Source organism: Narcine bancroftii, chromosome 14 (genome assembly GCF_036971445.1).
Source record: "Narcine bancroftii isolate sNarBan1 chromosome 14, sNarBan1.hap1, whole genome shotgun sequence".
Lineage (NCBI taxonomy): Eukaryota > Metazoa > Chordata > Chondrichthyes > Torpediniformes > Narcinidae > Narcine > Narcine bancroftii.
In genome coordinates this window covers 68684611-68702207 of record NC_091482.1, presented here as the reverse complement: position 1 = coordinate 68702207, position 17597 = coordinate 68684611, and the positions used below count along the sequence as shown (strand labels likewise).

The window sequence follows — 17597 nt, the reverse complement described above, 5'->3', positions numbered from 1 at the left end:
CACTGGAAGTGTTGCACTAACCGTTACGATTAAGAAGCATTTAGATAGGCACATGACCAATGTTCCCTCTAATTTTGAGTCGTCGGTATGCACAAAAATCTTGTGCGCAAACTTTTTCCCCGGTGACAAAAGTACATGGGCACTGAATGCTTGTGCAAATGTAAACTTAAAATGGTTTCAAGATTATTTTGGCACAGCCAGTCTCTCATGGCTAATAAATCTGTATTGGCATGTTTTAATCTCATACAAGTATGATTGCATTCTTTGAAGTTACATATTTAGTTAAGATTTTATTCTATACTTTGAACGACTTTGTTCGGTTTGTGGGCACCTTCTTTTTCTTTGTGCACTGGCTGCAGAATGCATGTGCGCACACGCACAGCTGAGAGAGAACAGGGTACACAACCATGGAGGAAATAGAGGGATATTGATCAGGTGCGGGCAGATGACATTGGTTTAAATTGGCATCAAGGTAGGCACAGACATGTTCTATATGCTACGTTCTGACATCATCCAGGGGTAGTCTAACAGCCTTGGACCTGTATGAGGCTCAGCGAGATGACCAGACATGCCTTATGGCTTGATCTGGCTTTCAGTCAATAAAAGGATAAAATGACTGGTTATTCCGAAAAGCAGACTCACCTTTCCAGAAACAGTGGAAGCTCTTCACAAAACACTTCATGTGTTGCCTTCACATCGAGTGCACAGTATCGCATCAGCTCCTGTCATCAATGGGAAAAGGTACACATTAGACGGAGACTAAGTGTGACCAAAACTAAAAAGTAATTCATTTCAAATTCTTCCTCACTTTCTCCAAATAATTCAGATGAGAACATTCTGCTTTGGACACTTTGCTTCTCCAACTGTGCAATTCTCCCAAAATTGCACTAAACAATCAGTTTTGAATTTGGCCTCTCTTTCCCCAGTTTTTCTGATGAAAGAGGCAGAAACACAACTACTGAGCCAAGAATGGAGATCCTGTAGGGTACCTTGGGCCGCATGGTCAGTGTAGCAGTTAGCGTAATATTATTGCAGGGTCAGTGACCTGGGTTTGAATCCGGCGTGTCTGTAAGGAGTTTGTATGTTCTCCCTTCGTCTACATGGATTTCCTCCGGGGTCTCTGGTTTCCTCCCACCTTTCAAAAGTTGCAGGTTAATTGGGGCATTTGTGGGCAGCACAGGATTGTGGGCTGGAAGGGCCTGTAACTGTGTCTACATTAGAAAAAGTGAACAGTAATTTCTACGTATGCATTTACTTCGAAAACTGCTCAGACCCGAAACGTCTGCAATATATCTTTGCCTTTTATGGTGCTGAAAAGACCAGCTGAGTTCCTCCAGCATTTTGGTGTGTTTTATTGAAAACTGCCTCTTTAGTTGCAGCTTCAGCTGGAGTGGCAGCATTTTTGCCTGAGATATATTGATTAAAATTTAAGAAATTATAAATTTCTAAAATTTTTTTTTTTTTTTTTTTTTAAATTGGTTCCGAATTTGCAGTGACAACGACAGAAGAAACCAACCAACAACTTTTGGAATATACAGGTAAAAAGTTAATCTCAGAAACCCTGAGGCTGTTGGTTCACTGATTCTCAGTTTAAATTGTAAGGATCCTTGAACTATCAAGCCTAAATTATTCTCATTTTCAAAAATAACTATATAAATTTTATGTTTTATTTGCATAAGAAGCCTTAATTACTATTTAGCAACCACTTTGCATTAAAAATTAGATTTTAAATGTTAGGGTTTTCAATATTTGACAATTCATACTTGCTTAAAATAATAACTGTTATTTTACTGTTATGGTACTATCTACAATGTTTATGTTCTGCTCCCAGTAAATATTGAAAAGGTTACTTCACTTTTTTTAAAATTCAAAGTTTGTGGGCTTAGCCGGCTGACCCAGCAGCTAATGACTCATTCCTAATTGCCCCTGATAAGGTGGCGAGCTGCTGCCTTGAACCACTGCAGCCCTTGAGGTGTAGGTACACCAATAGTGGCATTCGGGATGGAGTTCCAGGAGTTTGACCCAGCGACGGTGGAATGGTGATATATGCATTTCCAAGTCAGGGTGGTGTGTGGCTTGGAGGGCATCTTCCAGGGGGTGGTGTTCCCCTGTTTTGCTGCCCTTGTCCTTCTAGCTTCTCGGGATTATGGTTTGGAAGTTGCATTCTAAAGAGTGACTCCAGTGCATCCTGGAGATGGTACGGATTTCTGTCACCATGCATCACTGGTAGAGTGAGTAAATGGTTGTGGATAGAGTGTCTATCAAACAGGCTGCTATATCCTGGATGGTGTTGTACTTCCTGACCGTTGTTAGAGTTGCAATCAGCCAGGCAAGTGACAGGTATTCTACAACACTCCTGAATGAAGCCTTATGGATGGTGGACTGGCTTTGGTAAGTTAACAGCAAGTTGCTTGCAGCAGGATTCCAACCTTTGATATGCTCTTGCAGCTACACTGTGTATATGGCTACTCTCGTTCAGTTTCTGGTCAATGGTAACCCCAGGATATTGACAATGGGGATTCAGTGATGGCAATGCCATTGAATAAGAGGAGTTGAGAGAAGGATTTTTACTGTGAAACATGAAAGTCTGCAGACCCTATGGTTGTAGCGAAAATACAGAAACACTGGAGGAATTCAGCAGGTCTCATAACATCCATAGGAGGTAAAGTATATGACTGACATTTTGGGTCTGAGCCCTTCCTCAGGTGCGAGTGAAAAGCATACAGGCACCTGAATTAAAAGGCTGTGGAAGGAAGAATGGGCAGGGGGAGGAGGACAGACCAACAGTAATTGGTCATGTATGGGACACAGGAAAGAGAAAGGGTGAGAACTGATTGGGGGAGGGGAATATTTACTGGGGGAAAGGACAGGTTGGGGGTGGGGACAGGGCTTACAGAAACCGGAGAAGTCATTACACCAGTGGGCCCAGTCTGGCCCTGCACGAGACCACGGACTGACATTTCGGCAAATGAATGAGGTGGGGAATTGAAATGCGTGACCACTGGGAGACCCCCACTATGGCAGAGGATAGAGCCGAGCTGCTCAACAAAGTGATCTCCCAGTCTGCATCGAGTCTTTCTGACGTAGAGCAGACTACAACAGGATCACCAGATGTAGTAGGAGACCCCTGCAGATTCATATGAAGTGTTATTTTCAGCATGTTTACTTCCTGGTTTGCTCCACGATAATTCCACCTGATCACATCGCGATTACTGCATGCCATCATTCGCCTGGATCTCTTGCCTGACTGCAACCAACGCTGGAAATAGGAACATCCACAAAGAGATAACGGAACTTCAGCAGGCAGTTTTCGTTAAGGTCAATGTTGGGTACCAAAGCTTTGTTACTAACAGTAAAATTCAGTATGTCCATAGGAAACAAGTATAAAAGAGTTACAGTGAAATCCCCATTATTTGGTATTCAAGCAACTAGTAAAAAACAATTATGAAAAATAAATAGGTAAAATTATGCAAGTTTAAAGTTGGTGCCCCTCTGCCAGTCAGTTCGCCAATCACATCAACATGCATTCTCAAGTAACCAGAAAATTCACTTATCTGATACCTACCAATCCCCATAGGTGCAGCATACTGGGATTTGTTTTTACTGTATTTGAATCATTTGGAAGAACAAGATATTCCACTGTGTGACATTAACACGTAATCGACATTGTCGCACCTGGAAGTTCTTTCGGACATCATTCATATTCCCTTTGATGAAAATCTCACGAGCTTCCTTCTCCAGAGGCTTCCCGCCAACATAGAGGGCATGGACATCTGCCAGATTGTTAATGCTGCTGATGTTCACCCAGTCCCAAGCTCCAATCTGCCACAAGAACAGTACAGTTATGGGCAATGCCCAGATCCACAATGTAGAATGAATCTCATTATCCCTTCAAGAACAAGGGCTAGAAGCCTGCCTGGCCAATGAACTAGAACAACATAAATCACACTGGACAATGAAGATTTGACTTCCTGAACACTTTTGGGTGTATTTTAAAGATTTTTGGTTCTGATCACGAAAATCACATTAAAAGTTTCCTATTCTATTTTTTAGATGTAACCCATTTTGTGATTTCCTGTCATATTTTAAGTCTACTATTATCTTGGCCACAAAGCAAGCTGTTTTGGTCAGTCCAAGCCTGCCTGGTCATGCTCTCAGTGCAGGTACTATGCAAATGTTGTCTTAGGCCTGGGCATGTTTAGTCAGGATAGATGTAGACAGGCAAGAAAAGCAGCTCACATATACAGATGCTGTGCATGACATTGATTATAGATTGAACGCATGTTGATGGACATGTTCTTCAGGCAATAGCATCGTGAGTGGACTTAACAATTGCATTTATTGTCTTCAGGAAGATTCAATACAGCAGAAAAATCTCGTCAATGTCGCAACAGCTGTGATACATTCTGTTACAATTGCGGCGACTATACACTTAATGCTAAATTCAATAAATGTTAATTTAATGTTTATCCAATGTCCTACATGATATAGCAAATCTGAAATTATCTGTGTACAGCTTGAAGTTTTTAAAAAATATCATAACCCCTATTTAACCTGTTGGGAAAAATGGTTGCCCAGTATAATTGCGTTCCACGGAACGCGGAGGCAGCAAAGGGTCATCGTGCTCTTTCACCTCACAACTGAGTAGGAGAGCCAGGAGCATCAGTTACTGACCTGGAGCTCTGGAGCTTCCATTTGCCTCAACATCCACATATTTCGCAGGGAAAGTGGTGTTCACATTTACCTGCCAAAACGGCAAAAAACAAAAAGAACCTTTCTGTTCTGTGCCAACTATATTCTGAGCACACCATGTTCAAGCAGAAACTAACACATCAAGCCCATGTGAATGGATTTCAGATCATTATGCTTGATAGAATGCAAGGAAAAAGAAAAGTGGGGAGCAAGAGCAAAAGGCAATCTGCTAGAAGAATTCAACAAATCAAGCAGCATCAGTGGGAGGAAAAAACATGGTTGATGTCGTGAAACACTAAAATGTGCAGTCGCAGTGATTGCAGGAAAGAAAAGCCAGAGGTGTATGAACCAGTATCATTGGGAGATCAGAGGTGGAGAGGATGAGCAAGTTTAAGTTCTTGGGAGTCACTATCTCAGAGGGTCTTTCCTGGACCCAACACACTAACGGCATCATGAAGAAAGCCCGTCAGTGCCTCTACTTCCTCATGAGTTTGCGGAGGTTTGTTCTGACACCAGAACGCTGGCAAATTTCTAAAGATGTCGGGAGGAAAGTGCGCTGACCGGCTGCATCACGGTCTGGAATGGGAACACCAATACCCCTGAGCATAAAAGCCCTCCAAAAGGTCGTGGACACAGCCCAGGACATCACTGGCAAAACCCTCCCCACCATAGAGAACATCTACAGGGAACGCTGCCATTGGAGAGCAGCAGCGATCATCAAAGAGCCTCACCACCCAGCACATGCTCTGTTCTCGCTGCTGCCATCAGGAAAGAGGTATCAGTGCCACAAAACTCCCACCATTAAGTTCAGGAATAGCTGCTACCCCTCCACCACCAGATTCCTCAATGGCAAAGTCCATCAGAGACTAATTTAAGGTCTCTTACTTGTGCACTTTATTGATTTTCTTTTTGTTCTCTTTGTATTATCTGATTACAGTTCTTTGTTTACACTGGGTACGGTTTTTTTTACACTACCAATTAGTAGTAATTCTGCCTGGGTGCAGGAAAAAGAATCTCAGGGTTGTATGTGATGTCATGTATGTGGCCTGACAATAAATCTGAAATCTGATTGAAGTAAAAACACAATGCTGGAGAAATGATGTTTCAGGTCAGAACCCTTCATCTCCATCAGCCAATGAACAGGGTGTACGTACATTATGAATGCTATCAATCCCACTGAGTTAGCAAGGGATTGACAAGTTTACTCCACTATTTCTTGGGTCACAACTGGCACCTGCAAACTCTGGATACAATATCTACAGAACTGACTGAATGTATTTCATGTTCAATTGTCTCAAGCCATCAATAACCTGAGTAGGAAGCTGGTGATTTAGGGTGAATGACATTATCTTCTGGGCTCGGCCCATTTCTCAGGAGACTCTACCCTCAGAAGTCTGGAACATACAGATCTCTCCTGGATGAAGCAAGAATTATAGGGGAAAAACACATCTCTGAATCATTCCATTTGGAGTGGAGATTTGTTTCAATAATCATTTAAAAATGATTCAGTAAAAAATGTCAGATGATTTATTGCAGCTGAGAAACATCACCTGGTGGGGTGGGGGGGGGGGGGTGGGTGCAAAGGGTGAAAACTTTCCTATGGAGAGATAATACAGGTGGCCACATTCGTGACCTGAGATTCACCAGGTTGTTGCTTCTGGTAGGACATTAAGCCTTCCCTTTGCCATTCACTTTATTGCTTCCATTTTGAATATCTTCACAACTTAATTTTCCAGCAAAGTCAACAAAATGAGATCGTTTTGCAGCGCTTACCCCTGGACTCTGGGACTTGCTCTTGGTTCGTTTGATGTGTTGTTTTACTTCTTCTAAACCACTCCTCTTTCCCTTTCTACTTGCCAACCAGAGGCTACGCTGGAAACCTGTCAGGCCAGAAATAGCCATGTGCAAGCTCATTGTGTCCAGAAAGCGTAGCTTTGTACCCTGCAGATACCAAGTAAATGCATAGTTTAGTGAGATACTAATCCTGATAGAGTAACAATGAGGAATGATGGAAGTTTCTTTACACATCTCTCTTCTGTATACAGTAGATATATTTTTCTTGAGTACAGTTTGAGTAAGTGGTAATTCTGCTGCTTTTGCAGGAAAAAGAATCTCAGGATTGTATGTGATATATATGTACTCTGAGAATAAATCTGAAAGTAGAACAAGAAAACACAACAAATTACATTTGGTTAGTGGGTGTAGAAAAAAAACCTTTTTAATCGGTGGTTTTCAAACTGCCCCCCCTCCCCCCCCACTAAACTCACATTCCACCTTAAGCAATCTCTATCCCATAAATGCCGTGGTTAGTAAGGGATTACTTAAGGTAGTCTGTGAGGGGGTGGGTGAGGGAGGAAAGTTTGAAAAGCACTGTTTTAATCGTATCTAATTGACTCGTTATGTGCATGGTTTCAGAACTTTAAAGGAAATGGGCCACTGACAATTTTTCTCAAGCAAAATATTTCAGTAACAATTGGGTCTAGAGCAGTGATTCTCAACCTGCCCTTCCCACTCACATCCCACCTTAAGCAATCCCTTACCAATCACAGAGCACTTATGGCATAGGGATTACTTAAGGTGGAATGATGGTTTAGGGGGCAGTTTGACAACCACTGCTTTAAATGATTCAAATCTGAAATATCAAACAAAACTTCATTGTTAAGCCCTGTTTGGAGGTGGGCTAAAGACGTGGCAGATGGCAAAAATTAAAATTTTAAATGTCTTTATGAGAGTAATAAAGAAGAGGGAGAAAGGAGGAATTCCATAGCACCAGATTTGAGAGAGGAAGCCATTGCTGAATATATCCAAGGAAAATAAAGATTAATTGGAGGAGTGCAGATGGCATGGAACTTGTAAACTGGAAGAAACAACTGTGGCTGGAAGACGTGTGATGGGGTAGGGGGGGTGGAATCGGAAAACGACAGTGAGAAATTAAATTTCAAGGGAACTTATGCAGGTTTAGTAAGCACAGAAATGACGGGTGTATGAGGCTTGAGAATGCAGCCGAATTTAGGAAAGCCTCGTTTAAGGACAGTGGAAGAAGGAAGTTTATAGATGTGCCTTGAAACAGTCAGGCCTGGAGGTAACAAAAATATGCATGAGGATTTCTGCAGTCTATGGGGTGAAATAGGGACCAGAGTGATGTCAGGGTGATGCAGATAGATCATCTAAGCAAAGGGAATCAGTTTGACAAGACTTTCTTTGTAAATTACTTTGGGGACATGATGTGTAATAAACCTATGTAGGTATTTGGGAGAAATTATTTTACACAAGGGATGTTAATAGCTGGAACAGACCAAGGAATACTTCAGGTGTCCAGCATGCAATAGAAAGCTAAATAAACCACGTGCAAAAGGAATATAATGATACTTTGCATGGGATAAATGAAGATTTGTGGCAGGATTTCAACATGGCGCATTAACATTTGCATTACTGACTTACTTCTGTGTTGTAAATACCAAGTGCTAATGGAGCCAAATTCATCAATAATGCATAAAAAAAATTAGTCAATAGATTGCCTAAAACTTCACTATCTTTCATGAGGATTTAAATTTTTAATTAAAAAATGTAGACATACATCACCATAACAGGCCATTTTGACCCACGTTCTGCCCAATTACACCCAATTAGCCTACAACCCCCAGTTCATTTTGAACAGTGGGAGGAAAATGGAGTCCCCAGAGGAAATCCATCCAGATGCAGGGAGAACGTACAAACTTCTTACAAACAGCACGCCAGTACCCCAGTCCCAATCGCTGACACTGTAACAGCGTTGCTCTAACCGTTACACCAAATGTGCAGCCCCTGTCAGCATTTGTATCAACTCTTCATATTATAAATTCCTATTTACACATTTATAATAAAAAGTATAAATTTCAACATTATTAAAGTGCATTCAATTCTAGTTGTTGCATTGGAAAGGATGTGAAGCATTTGAGAGGCCCAAGCAAAGATTTGCAAGACTGCCTCCTGAGATAGGAAAAGTTGATGTAGAGTCTCTCTGACTGGACAGGGGAAAACAAAATAGCACTGCCTCTTATACAGTAACATTATGACATACCATCTTCCTGATGAGCAAGATTCAGTCTCATTAACTCCCTGTCATCCTGCCAATTATTTTCTTTCAAATACTGATCCAATTCTACTTTTTAAAAAGCTCAGTGACTTGGCTTCAATCCTCACAAGCAAGATTTATGGAACTTTTCCACAATTTTTTTAATTAAATCGGAAATTCCATCTAATAACCATCTCACCTTCATCAGATATTGTTCCTTCACTCTTGCTCTGTCATAGCTGACATTGTGGCCAATTACTAGTCTCTCCAACCATTCACCTTTTGATGGATGAGTGAAGTTTGCAGAGGTCTCCAGGGGAATTAGATCTGCCAGGACAAGATGATTGGACCAAGTATAACGATTCTCGATGAGACGCTTACTACACCAGGAGTACCTGAGGAACAGACAAGGCTTGTACAGAATCCAGTTTCAAGACATCATCGACTAACAGGTACAAAATTCTACCAAAAATTCTTCATTTACAGGGCAGGCAAAGTATCTGGCCATCACTGATGTCTTAATGCAGTAATGATCAGTTTCTAGTCAATGGCTAAAAGGAACACTGTCTATTCTCCACTTGCTGGTTAAGGGCACAAACATGTGGAATTTAGGAAAGCCTGAAGTTTATGGACAGCGAGAGAAGAGAGGTTTATAGATGTGTATTGAAACAGGTCAGGAGGGAACAAAGATGTGAGAGGATTTCTGCAGTCTGTGAGATGAAATAGGGAGCAGAGTGATGCCAGGGTGATACAGACAGGCTGACCTTTAATCTACAGTGGTTCTCAACATTGTTTTCCCCACTCACATACCACCTTTTGTAATCCCTTACTAACCTATGGCATAGGATGCTCTATGGTAGGTAAAGGATGTGTGTGGAAAGAAAAAGATTGAGAACCACTGCTAGAGACCCTCAATTCTAAACAAACCCAAGTGAAAATATGAAAGTCTAATGTCTACAAGGGCCAAACTTACTTGAGTAAAACACAAAAGTCTACCGGCAGCATGCTTGAAGTAAAAACACAATGCTGGAGAAACTCAGCAGGTCAAACAGTGTCCTTTATGTAGCAAAGATAAAGATACAGAACCAATGTTTCAGGGTTGGGCCCTTCATCAAGGTACGAACAAAATGTAGGCAGGTGCCTGAACAAACTTACTTCGTTTGTTTCCAGTAAAACACGAAAGTTTGCAGACACCATGACTGAAGTAAAAATACAATCCTTAATGATCGAATTGCTGAGTTTCTACAGCATTGTATTTAACTTTAGGTCTGCTTCCAGCTAGTTTCACGTCAGCACAGATTGATTTTATCAAACTATCTTCAATTAACACTAAGATGACAATATATCTACCTATCAAATTAGGTTGTTCCAAGGAAAGGGATTAGCAAGCTCAACTTTTATACAGCCAGCAACGTGCATGCTAATGTGGGTGATCAAATGTTGTTTGTTTCCCGGGAAAGGTAGATACAGTTAATTCCCTTTCTTCGTACTTATGTTCTTACCAAGCATTTGGTGACACAGCAACAGCTAATGTTGGGCACAGTCCCTCAGATGAGCACACCTCTACATCAAAGACCAGAGCCTTGTCATCAGGAAAGTCTACTGACTTTTTTTCTCCGTTCAGGCAGTATTTTGTCCATCCAATTGCCCAGGTCCACTCCATGGGCATTTCAGGAAGGTCATACCGCACTAGCTCATTGGCTGCTTCCAGGTAAGGGAAACTTTGCTTCTGAGCAAGGGTACGAAAATGTTCATCAATGTTGCTGCCATACAACCTGGGCAACTGCAACTCAACATCAGGAAGTATGTGGGTTTCCTTGTCCCAGAGATTGTGATATTTGAGATGTTCAATGCTCTTTTGGATTGCTTCGTCCGAAGCCTCAGCCTGTACATCTCCAAAGATTTGTTTGTGGAGACCATTGGACAGCATCTGGATATTTAATGGATTCATGCGCAAATGGGACTTTCCAAGATGGTTGCACTCCTTTGGCTTTGAGGTTGCAGTCGAGGTTTTGGCCCATCTCGATACAGTGACCCTCCATTTTGGGAGCAATGAGACAAGTGATTTCTTCTTCAGTAAGAAACAGTTCATTCTATTCCTTGTTCATGATTCCTATGATTGCAAAAAGGATGGGAAAGAAAACAGTTTCACATTAATCCACTTAAAGGGGAAATTGATAGGTATCTAATTAGTCAGGGTATCATGGGATATGGGGACAAAGTTGGATCTTGGAACTAGATGCGAGAGAACAGTTTAGCTCAGGGAGGTTTCACCAGCAGATTCGATGGGCCAAATAGCCAGCTTCTGGGGTTTTTTTTTCCCTTGTAACCCTGATTGCCCATAGACAGCCACAAAGAGGAACTCAGTCTCCCTCGTGTCCTTAGGACCAAACCAGATCAGAAACAAACAGCACCATCCAGTAATGCCTGGCTCAGACCTCGTCAGGTCGTGTGCAAATTTCAAAGAGGCTGCAATAGAACATCAACATGAAAGAGCAAATTCAAAGAGCCTCCTGGAAATAAAGTTCACATTCAATCCTAAATGTTTTGTTGGACTGTGAAATTCCCTCTTTGCCCGGGTTACGTTGCAGAAGAAAGAAGACTCAAAGTTGGCTCTTAAAACAAGCGAACTGTATCTACTTCCCTTCGTAGCACCGAATCCGGCGTTTCCAATACAGGATAAGGCTTAACATGATCAGGCTTTTGAAATACACTTGCAAATTATCCTAAATTCAACCCTGATGTTGCTCAATGTGTACCAAAGGCTGCCCTCGCACCACACATCCCAGTTCCAGATAGTATTCCCACCCCCTTTCACCTCTGCCCCATTCCTGTTCCGACGTGCTTTCAAACCTACCCCCAAAAAGCTTTACCTATCACCTGCCCCACTTCGTCCCCCCTGTCTTCTGGTCTTCAAGTGGTTCTCTTCCCCTGCACAGTCCGGGTGCAGGGCCTCGACTCCAGCGGCTGCCAGATTTCAGCGCTGACTGCATCTCCAGCAGGTCCAAGTCGTGTCCCGCTTTTTCAAACAGAGCTCGGTCCACATCCCTTCCAAGGGTCACCCCGGCGCTTCGTAACAACGTCCCACGCCGCGTACCTAACGATCTCTCCCTGTTTCAACGAGCCCTTGCGGTGTGGCCTTGGGCTGAGTCATGATACAATCAAACTTACCATTTCCGAAGCGTCTCTGGAAAGTGCTGGTTTGACTAATTCACGCTCTCCAAACTTTCCGAAACTCCGTTCACAACGAGCTGAACTCACCTGCCCCAACACAACGAGCTGAACACATGCAAGCTTCACACAGGATCTGAAGGCAATGCTGCGTGCGGAGCTAGAGCTCCTAACCTCCAAACACACTGCCATCTACTCCCAACTCGGATGCTCACGAGTGAGAGAGAAACGCGGGGCAGAAGGGGAGAAAAATCCCGTTCATGTGGACCAAGTGCCGGACGGCCGTGGACAGAAAACGTGGGGACTTTAAAGTAGGCAGGCGGCATAAAAAGAACTTTCTCTGGTATCAACTGTTCCCCACTCCTCGCAATAATAGGGAGGGACACAGAGGTTCAGAGTGCGGGGAAATGATCATTTAAAGGTTTAAAATGATCTCAATGAAAAGGGATTTCGGTGCTTGTGGGTGATTTAGAAAAGGGGAATATTCGGCTCCAGCCAAAGGTTTTTTAAAGATTGTGTATTGCAAAGGAAGATGTTGCCATTGGTGAGACCACAGCTGATCTCTCGACCCAAGGAAGGATGTGACTGGCAGCAGTGCAGCCAAGAATGGAATGTCAGTCCAAACCCTCGAGAACCTCTGCAGCAATCGTCAAGGATCCAGCCCACGCTCCCCCTCAGGAAAGAGGGAGGTGCCCCCAGACTCGCGCCACCCGGTTCAGGAACCCCTTTACCATCAGGGACCCTGACCCGTGCACCTCATGGGCTTTGTTCCTCTCTGCGCTACTGTCCGTTTGTTGACAGGGCAGTTCTTTTTGCACCACCTCTATTCTGCCTGGTTCGCAGGATCTCAGGGTTGTAGGTGAGGTCCTGCTGGTGCTCCAACAACAAATCCGAAACTTTTTTCAACTATTCTGCCTGGTTCGCAGGATCTCAGGGTTGTAGGTGAGGTCCTGCTGGTGCTCCAACAACAAATCTGAAACTTTTTTCAACTATTCTGCCTGGTTCGCAGGCAGAAACCCATGTCCCTCCCTCTCAGGGAATTAGTGGAAACACCTAATGCTGGAGCAACTCAGCAGGTCAAACTTATGTCGCCAAAGTGAAGATCCAGCCCTCCGTGGGCTGCAATGAGACAGCAAACGTTCCTAACTTATTCCTGGCGAAGTGCCCGGGCCTGGAACGTTCGCTGCGCTTGACTTCCCACGGACGCCGACTGAGTTGCTCCGGATCCCGCCGACGTTCCTGCTCCACTCCAGCGAGGCGGTCGCCGCGTGTTGGTGCATCGGCTGCCGGCGGGGGGCGCTGTGGACGGTGTCCAGCGGGCAGCGACGGTCCCCGCCGGTCACGCCATCAAACAAGCACTGAAATCCCAGCATTGGAATCTAGTTGATAAATCTTGGCGGCCTCTAATATCTCAGCTCTATGTAAATAATGGAGTGCAAACCCAAAAGTCAGACCCCAAATGAAAGCGAAGGCGAGAGCATCAGCGCCGCGAGTGCTTTTCTAAGCTGCTGCCACCGTCCCGTCTATCGGCCGCGTGGCCTAATGGATAAGGCGTCTGACTTCGGATCAGAAGATTGCAGGTTCGAGTCCTGCCGCGGTCGCTCCTTTTGCTGCCAGCAGACATTGAAACCCATCTCATACCTTTACATGTCTGCCTTAGATTTTCCATCCACCTAATGCTCCTTCTTGCATTTCCCCTGAATTTGACTCTTAAAAGATATTTTGTCTCCTATACGTGGGAGAGGACTGCATCCCAGATTCAGCAAATTGGCAAGTTTATTCTTGCATTTGCCCATGTGTAGCAGTGTTCTCCGGTCCTCGGTGCAAAATACGCAGATGTACATCCAGATATAACACACATCCAGACCAACAATACGCATGCAGGGCAAGTGTCCGTACGAACAGTCTCGAACGGTTCGTGAGAGCAGTTCCTTTGGTCAATCAGCTGCCTGTGGGAAGAAGCTGTTCCTCAGCCTGGCGGTTCTGGCTCTGAGACTTCCCAGCGGGAGCAGCTGGACGATCTTGTGTGCCCTCTTCCGACAACAATCCGAGCAGATCACGTTGATGGCGGGGGGGGGGGGTGGAGGGAGACTCCAGTGCTAATTTTTTGGGGGCCAAAAACGAAGATAAGGAGGTGCCGGAGCCACCCTACGAGGTGCCTGGAGCATCAGAGCTGCCCCTGAGGTGCCGGGGCAGTGCTTCAGTGTCTCTGATGTTAATTCAGGTTTCTACTATTTGTGGGTTTTGACCTTTGGTCCGATGTAAATTTTTGTTGTGTTAGTCATTGGCTTTTTTCAGCAAATCTATAATAACTGTCTTTGAGAGGTGTGTTGTAATGTGTCCAGATGGTTGATGAAATGTGACCTCATTGTAACAATGCAGGAGGGCATAGACAGATAGGTCAGAAACTCCTGTGAGCTGAATGCAAGGCAATCATCCAATCTACATTTGGCTTCTTGAATGCAGAGAAAACCAGGCTGTGAATATGTAATTCAGCCAACTGGGTTGGAAGAAGTGTAAGTGAATTGTAGCTTCACCTGGAAAGACTGTTTGGGCCAGTGAAATGAATGGTGGAGCAGTGAAGAGAAGAAAGTGCCGAGGTAACATCTCTTGCAGCTGTGATATGTTCCATAAGATGGGGAGTGGTCGGTGGGATTGGAAAAATGGATCACGGAGTCAAAAAAACGATCCTCCTTCACCTTCTTGGCATCTTAAAACAAATTAATTTCTCCGTCCCAATTAAGGGTTTCGGAGCTTAAACATGAACTCAGTTTCTCTTTGGTAATATGAGCTTATAATGAGGAGCCAGAGGGACTCAGAGGATTAGTTACCAATCAGAGAGAGAAATGGGAAGTTAACATTTTGGTTCAGGACCATTTTTCAGGACACAAAATATCGACTGTCTTTTTCTCCCCGCGAATACTGTCTGACCCAGTATCCCTCCGGCTTCTCATTCTTTCCTCAAGATTGCAGCATCAGTAGTTCCTTTGTCTCATCAATCCAATGTGACCTCATATCACCGTAATAATTACTCTCTCTTCATGTTCCTTCCTCATCCATGTAACCCTTCTTGTTAAAGTGTTTTAATTTGTTTCCAAAGTTTGTGTCTCTTAATCAAGTCAAATCAAGTCAAGACACCATTATTGTCATCTGATTGAACAAATACATCCTGAGGAAACAGTGCTCTCTGGTCCTTGATGCAAAACACGTAGACACACAACCAGATGTGATATACATAGGCTTTATTTGTCGCTTTAAGAAAACGAGGCAATTTTTACCCGAACCCACAGCACTACATAAAAACAACACATCTACCAACAGGGTAGGAAATGAAGCACCAGGTTCCAAGAGGCTGCTCTGAACAACTCCTGCACCACCATCTTGGCCCTTAGCTGCCACTATCTCCTTAGAGGACAGTGAAATATCACAAAATTAAACTACCTCTTATACACACATCTCCAATTACACACAGCTACTCAAAATGTCTATGAAAAAACAGTGCCACCATACTCTGAAAGAGGCTGGGCCCATGGTTACAAAAGGGACAGGTTGAAATATGTCTTTAGGTGTTAAAAAGTACGCGAGAGACCGTTCACCCGACCTGAAGAGGCTGCTAGAAAATTACTCAAAATTGCCGTCTGCCTGCTGTGAGGCAGACAAAGAGTTACCATTAGTGTTGCTCAGCGCCCCTTACAGAACGAGAGAAAGAGAAGTGAAAGAGAGTCTCTTCAGGGTCATTGACGATCCATGGATTCGCCTCCAGTGCTCCCACAGCCTCTGCAGTCGCACCGACTCCTGTTCGGTCCATCAGCCACCTGAGCTCCGGATCCAAACCTCCAACACGATCAGGAAGCCTTCAGCACCTGAGGCCCTTCAAGAGCCCTTTTCCCAATGTTCAGATAATGTTGTGAATGCGTTTGTTGAAAAGACAAATTAATGGAGAAATCTTACCACATGCTTTGTTTAACCCTTGAAATGTCATCTTTTGTCACATGCTGAGATCCTTCATTTCACCCCACCCTTGAAATTTCAACCTCATTGTTTCTCTCATTGGAATTCTCATTTTTCAAGCAATAAGTATTAGTTATGAAGGGAGCACTTCAAAAATGCAGCATCATTTTTTTAGTCTGAAATCCACAACTCTGTTTCCAGTGATTAAGTGGATATTAAAATTCCCAGTAAATTATGCAACGGAGAACAGAAACATAGTCTACGTAACATACCTCCCACAGTAAACTATCAAAAACAGATTAACAGATCATTTACTTCATTGCCGTACATAGCATCTTGCTGTGTGCAGAATTGTTCTTGTATCTCCTTACATAATTCTATTCACTGATTCATTACTCTGAGAATGTTTTGGGAGATATAGTGTTATGTATTCACACTAAAAAAGTCAACAAGATTGGCCTTCTTATTCTCTGGGCACCAAAAGGAATTATTTATACAAATCTCATCATCCTGTTTCAACTTTACTTGCTTAAAAATTTTATGTGTCACCCCCTAATTTTACTCAACATCTCAGAATTTTTCACGTCCTCACCTTTCTCATGGTTCACTTTCCACTGTACTTACAGTCAATAGAAATCCATGAGTGTTCTCCACACCTCTTACAAACCAGATGCCACTTTTTTCAGATTATTCATAACTTTATTGGGTCATGGATAATCTGAAAGGTGCCAAAGTGCAACAGGGTCAGCGTCTTGGTTAGCACAATGCTGTCACATTGCCAGCGTCCCAAATTCAAATCAATCCGGCGCTGTTGGTAAGGAGTTTGTACGGTCTCCCTGTTACTGAGTGGGTTTCCTCCAGGTTCTCCAGTTCCCCCCCCCCCCCCCCATCACCCTTCAAAACTTATGGGGGTTGTAGGTTCATTGGGATATTTGGGTGGCACGGGCTTGGGGGCCGGAAGGGCCTGTTAGTGCTGTATGTCAAAAATTTTAATTTTAAAATTGATTTACTTGACTTGGAGCCATTGATTCCTGGGCTGAGGAGTTGTACTGTGAGGTGAAACTCATTGAGGTTTACAAGAGATGAGAGGTGGTACCATTGAGACATGCAAGGTTGTAAGGGGAATGAAATGCGGGCTCAATAGTGTTTTAAGAATAAATTGGATAGGTACGTGGATGAGAGAGTTCTGGAGGGTTATGGAATGGAAGCAGGTCAATAGGACTGGGGAGATGATGGTCTGCATAGACTAGAGGGGCCGATTGGCCCATTTTTAGTTCTGTAGTGTTCTTAGAGGATAGATGTGAAATAAAATTGTGAAAGAAATAGGATAGAAGCAGAGAGGTTGTGTCCACTGGTAGATGAAATTAGCCTCAAGATATGACCCAGAGAGACCAGTTGAGTTCCTCCAGCATTTCCATGTGTTTTTACTAGTAAATAGTGGTGTCTCCATTTCAAAGGGGACAGCCAGCCAGAATAAATAGGACTCTCTGAAAATGTGGTGGCACTGAGGTGCTGCCAGATAAACAGCATTAATCAGTAAAAGCTGGAGGGACTCAGCCAGTCTTGCAGCATCCATAGGAAGTAAAGATATATCACCGACATTTCAGGCCTGAGCCCTTCTTCAAGATATAAACAAAAATGAAGTGTTAACCTGTCACAGATAATACGGCCTCCTGTCATTATTAGGCACAAGGTGAAGATCTGCTTGTCCCAGCTGATATTAATCCTG

General features: G+C 43.5%; 1 protein-coding gene and 1 non-coding gene across 3 annotated transcripts in view; one reads left to right on the top strand and one right to left on the bottom strand.

Moving 5' to 3' along the window:
- polg (polymerase (DNA directed), gamma) overlaps positions 1–12133 on the bottom strand; it is a 47981-nt gene extending 35848 nt beyond the window's left edge. Inside the window, exons 1-6 of one of the 2 annotated variants that reach the window (XM_069911202.1) lie at positions 11918–12133; positions 10249–10859; positions 8946–9141; positions 6466–6633; positions 3676–3822; positions 643–722 (exon numbers count right to left, since the gene is read on the bottom strand). In XM_069911202.1, the coding sequence (XP_069767303.1) occupies positions 643–722; positions 3676–3822; positions 6466–6633; positions 8946–9141; positions 10249–10838 (1181 nt within the window). In that variant the 5' untranslated portion in view covers positions 10839–10859; positions 11918–12133. The remainder of the gene's footprint in view (positions 1–642; positions 723–3675; positions 3823–6465; positions 6634–8945; positions 9142–10248; positions 10860–11917) is intronic. The other variant, XM_069911201.1, reaches the window with a different exon arrangement.
- A 1312-nt stretch (positions 12134–13445) lies between these two features.
- On the top strand, positions 13446–13518 carry trnar-ucg (transfer RNA arginine (anticodon UCG)). Its single transcript has one exon. It is a non-coding gene; the product is annotated as a tRNA-Arg (tRNA).
- Positions 13519–17597: the final 4079 nt, after the last annotated feature.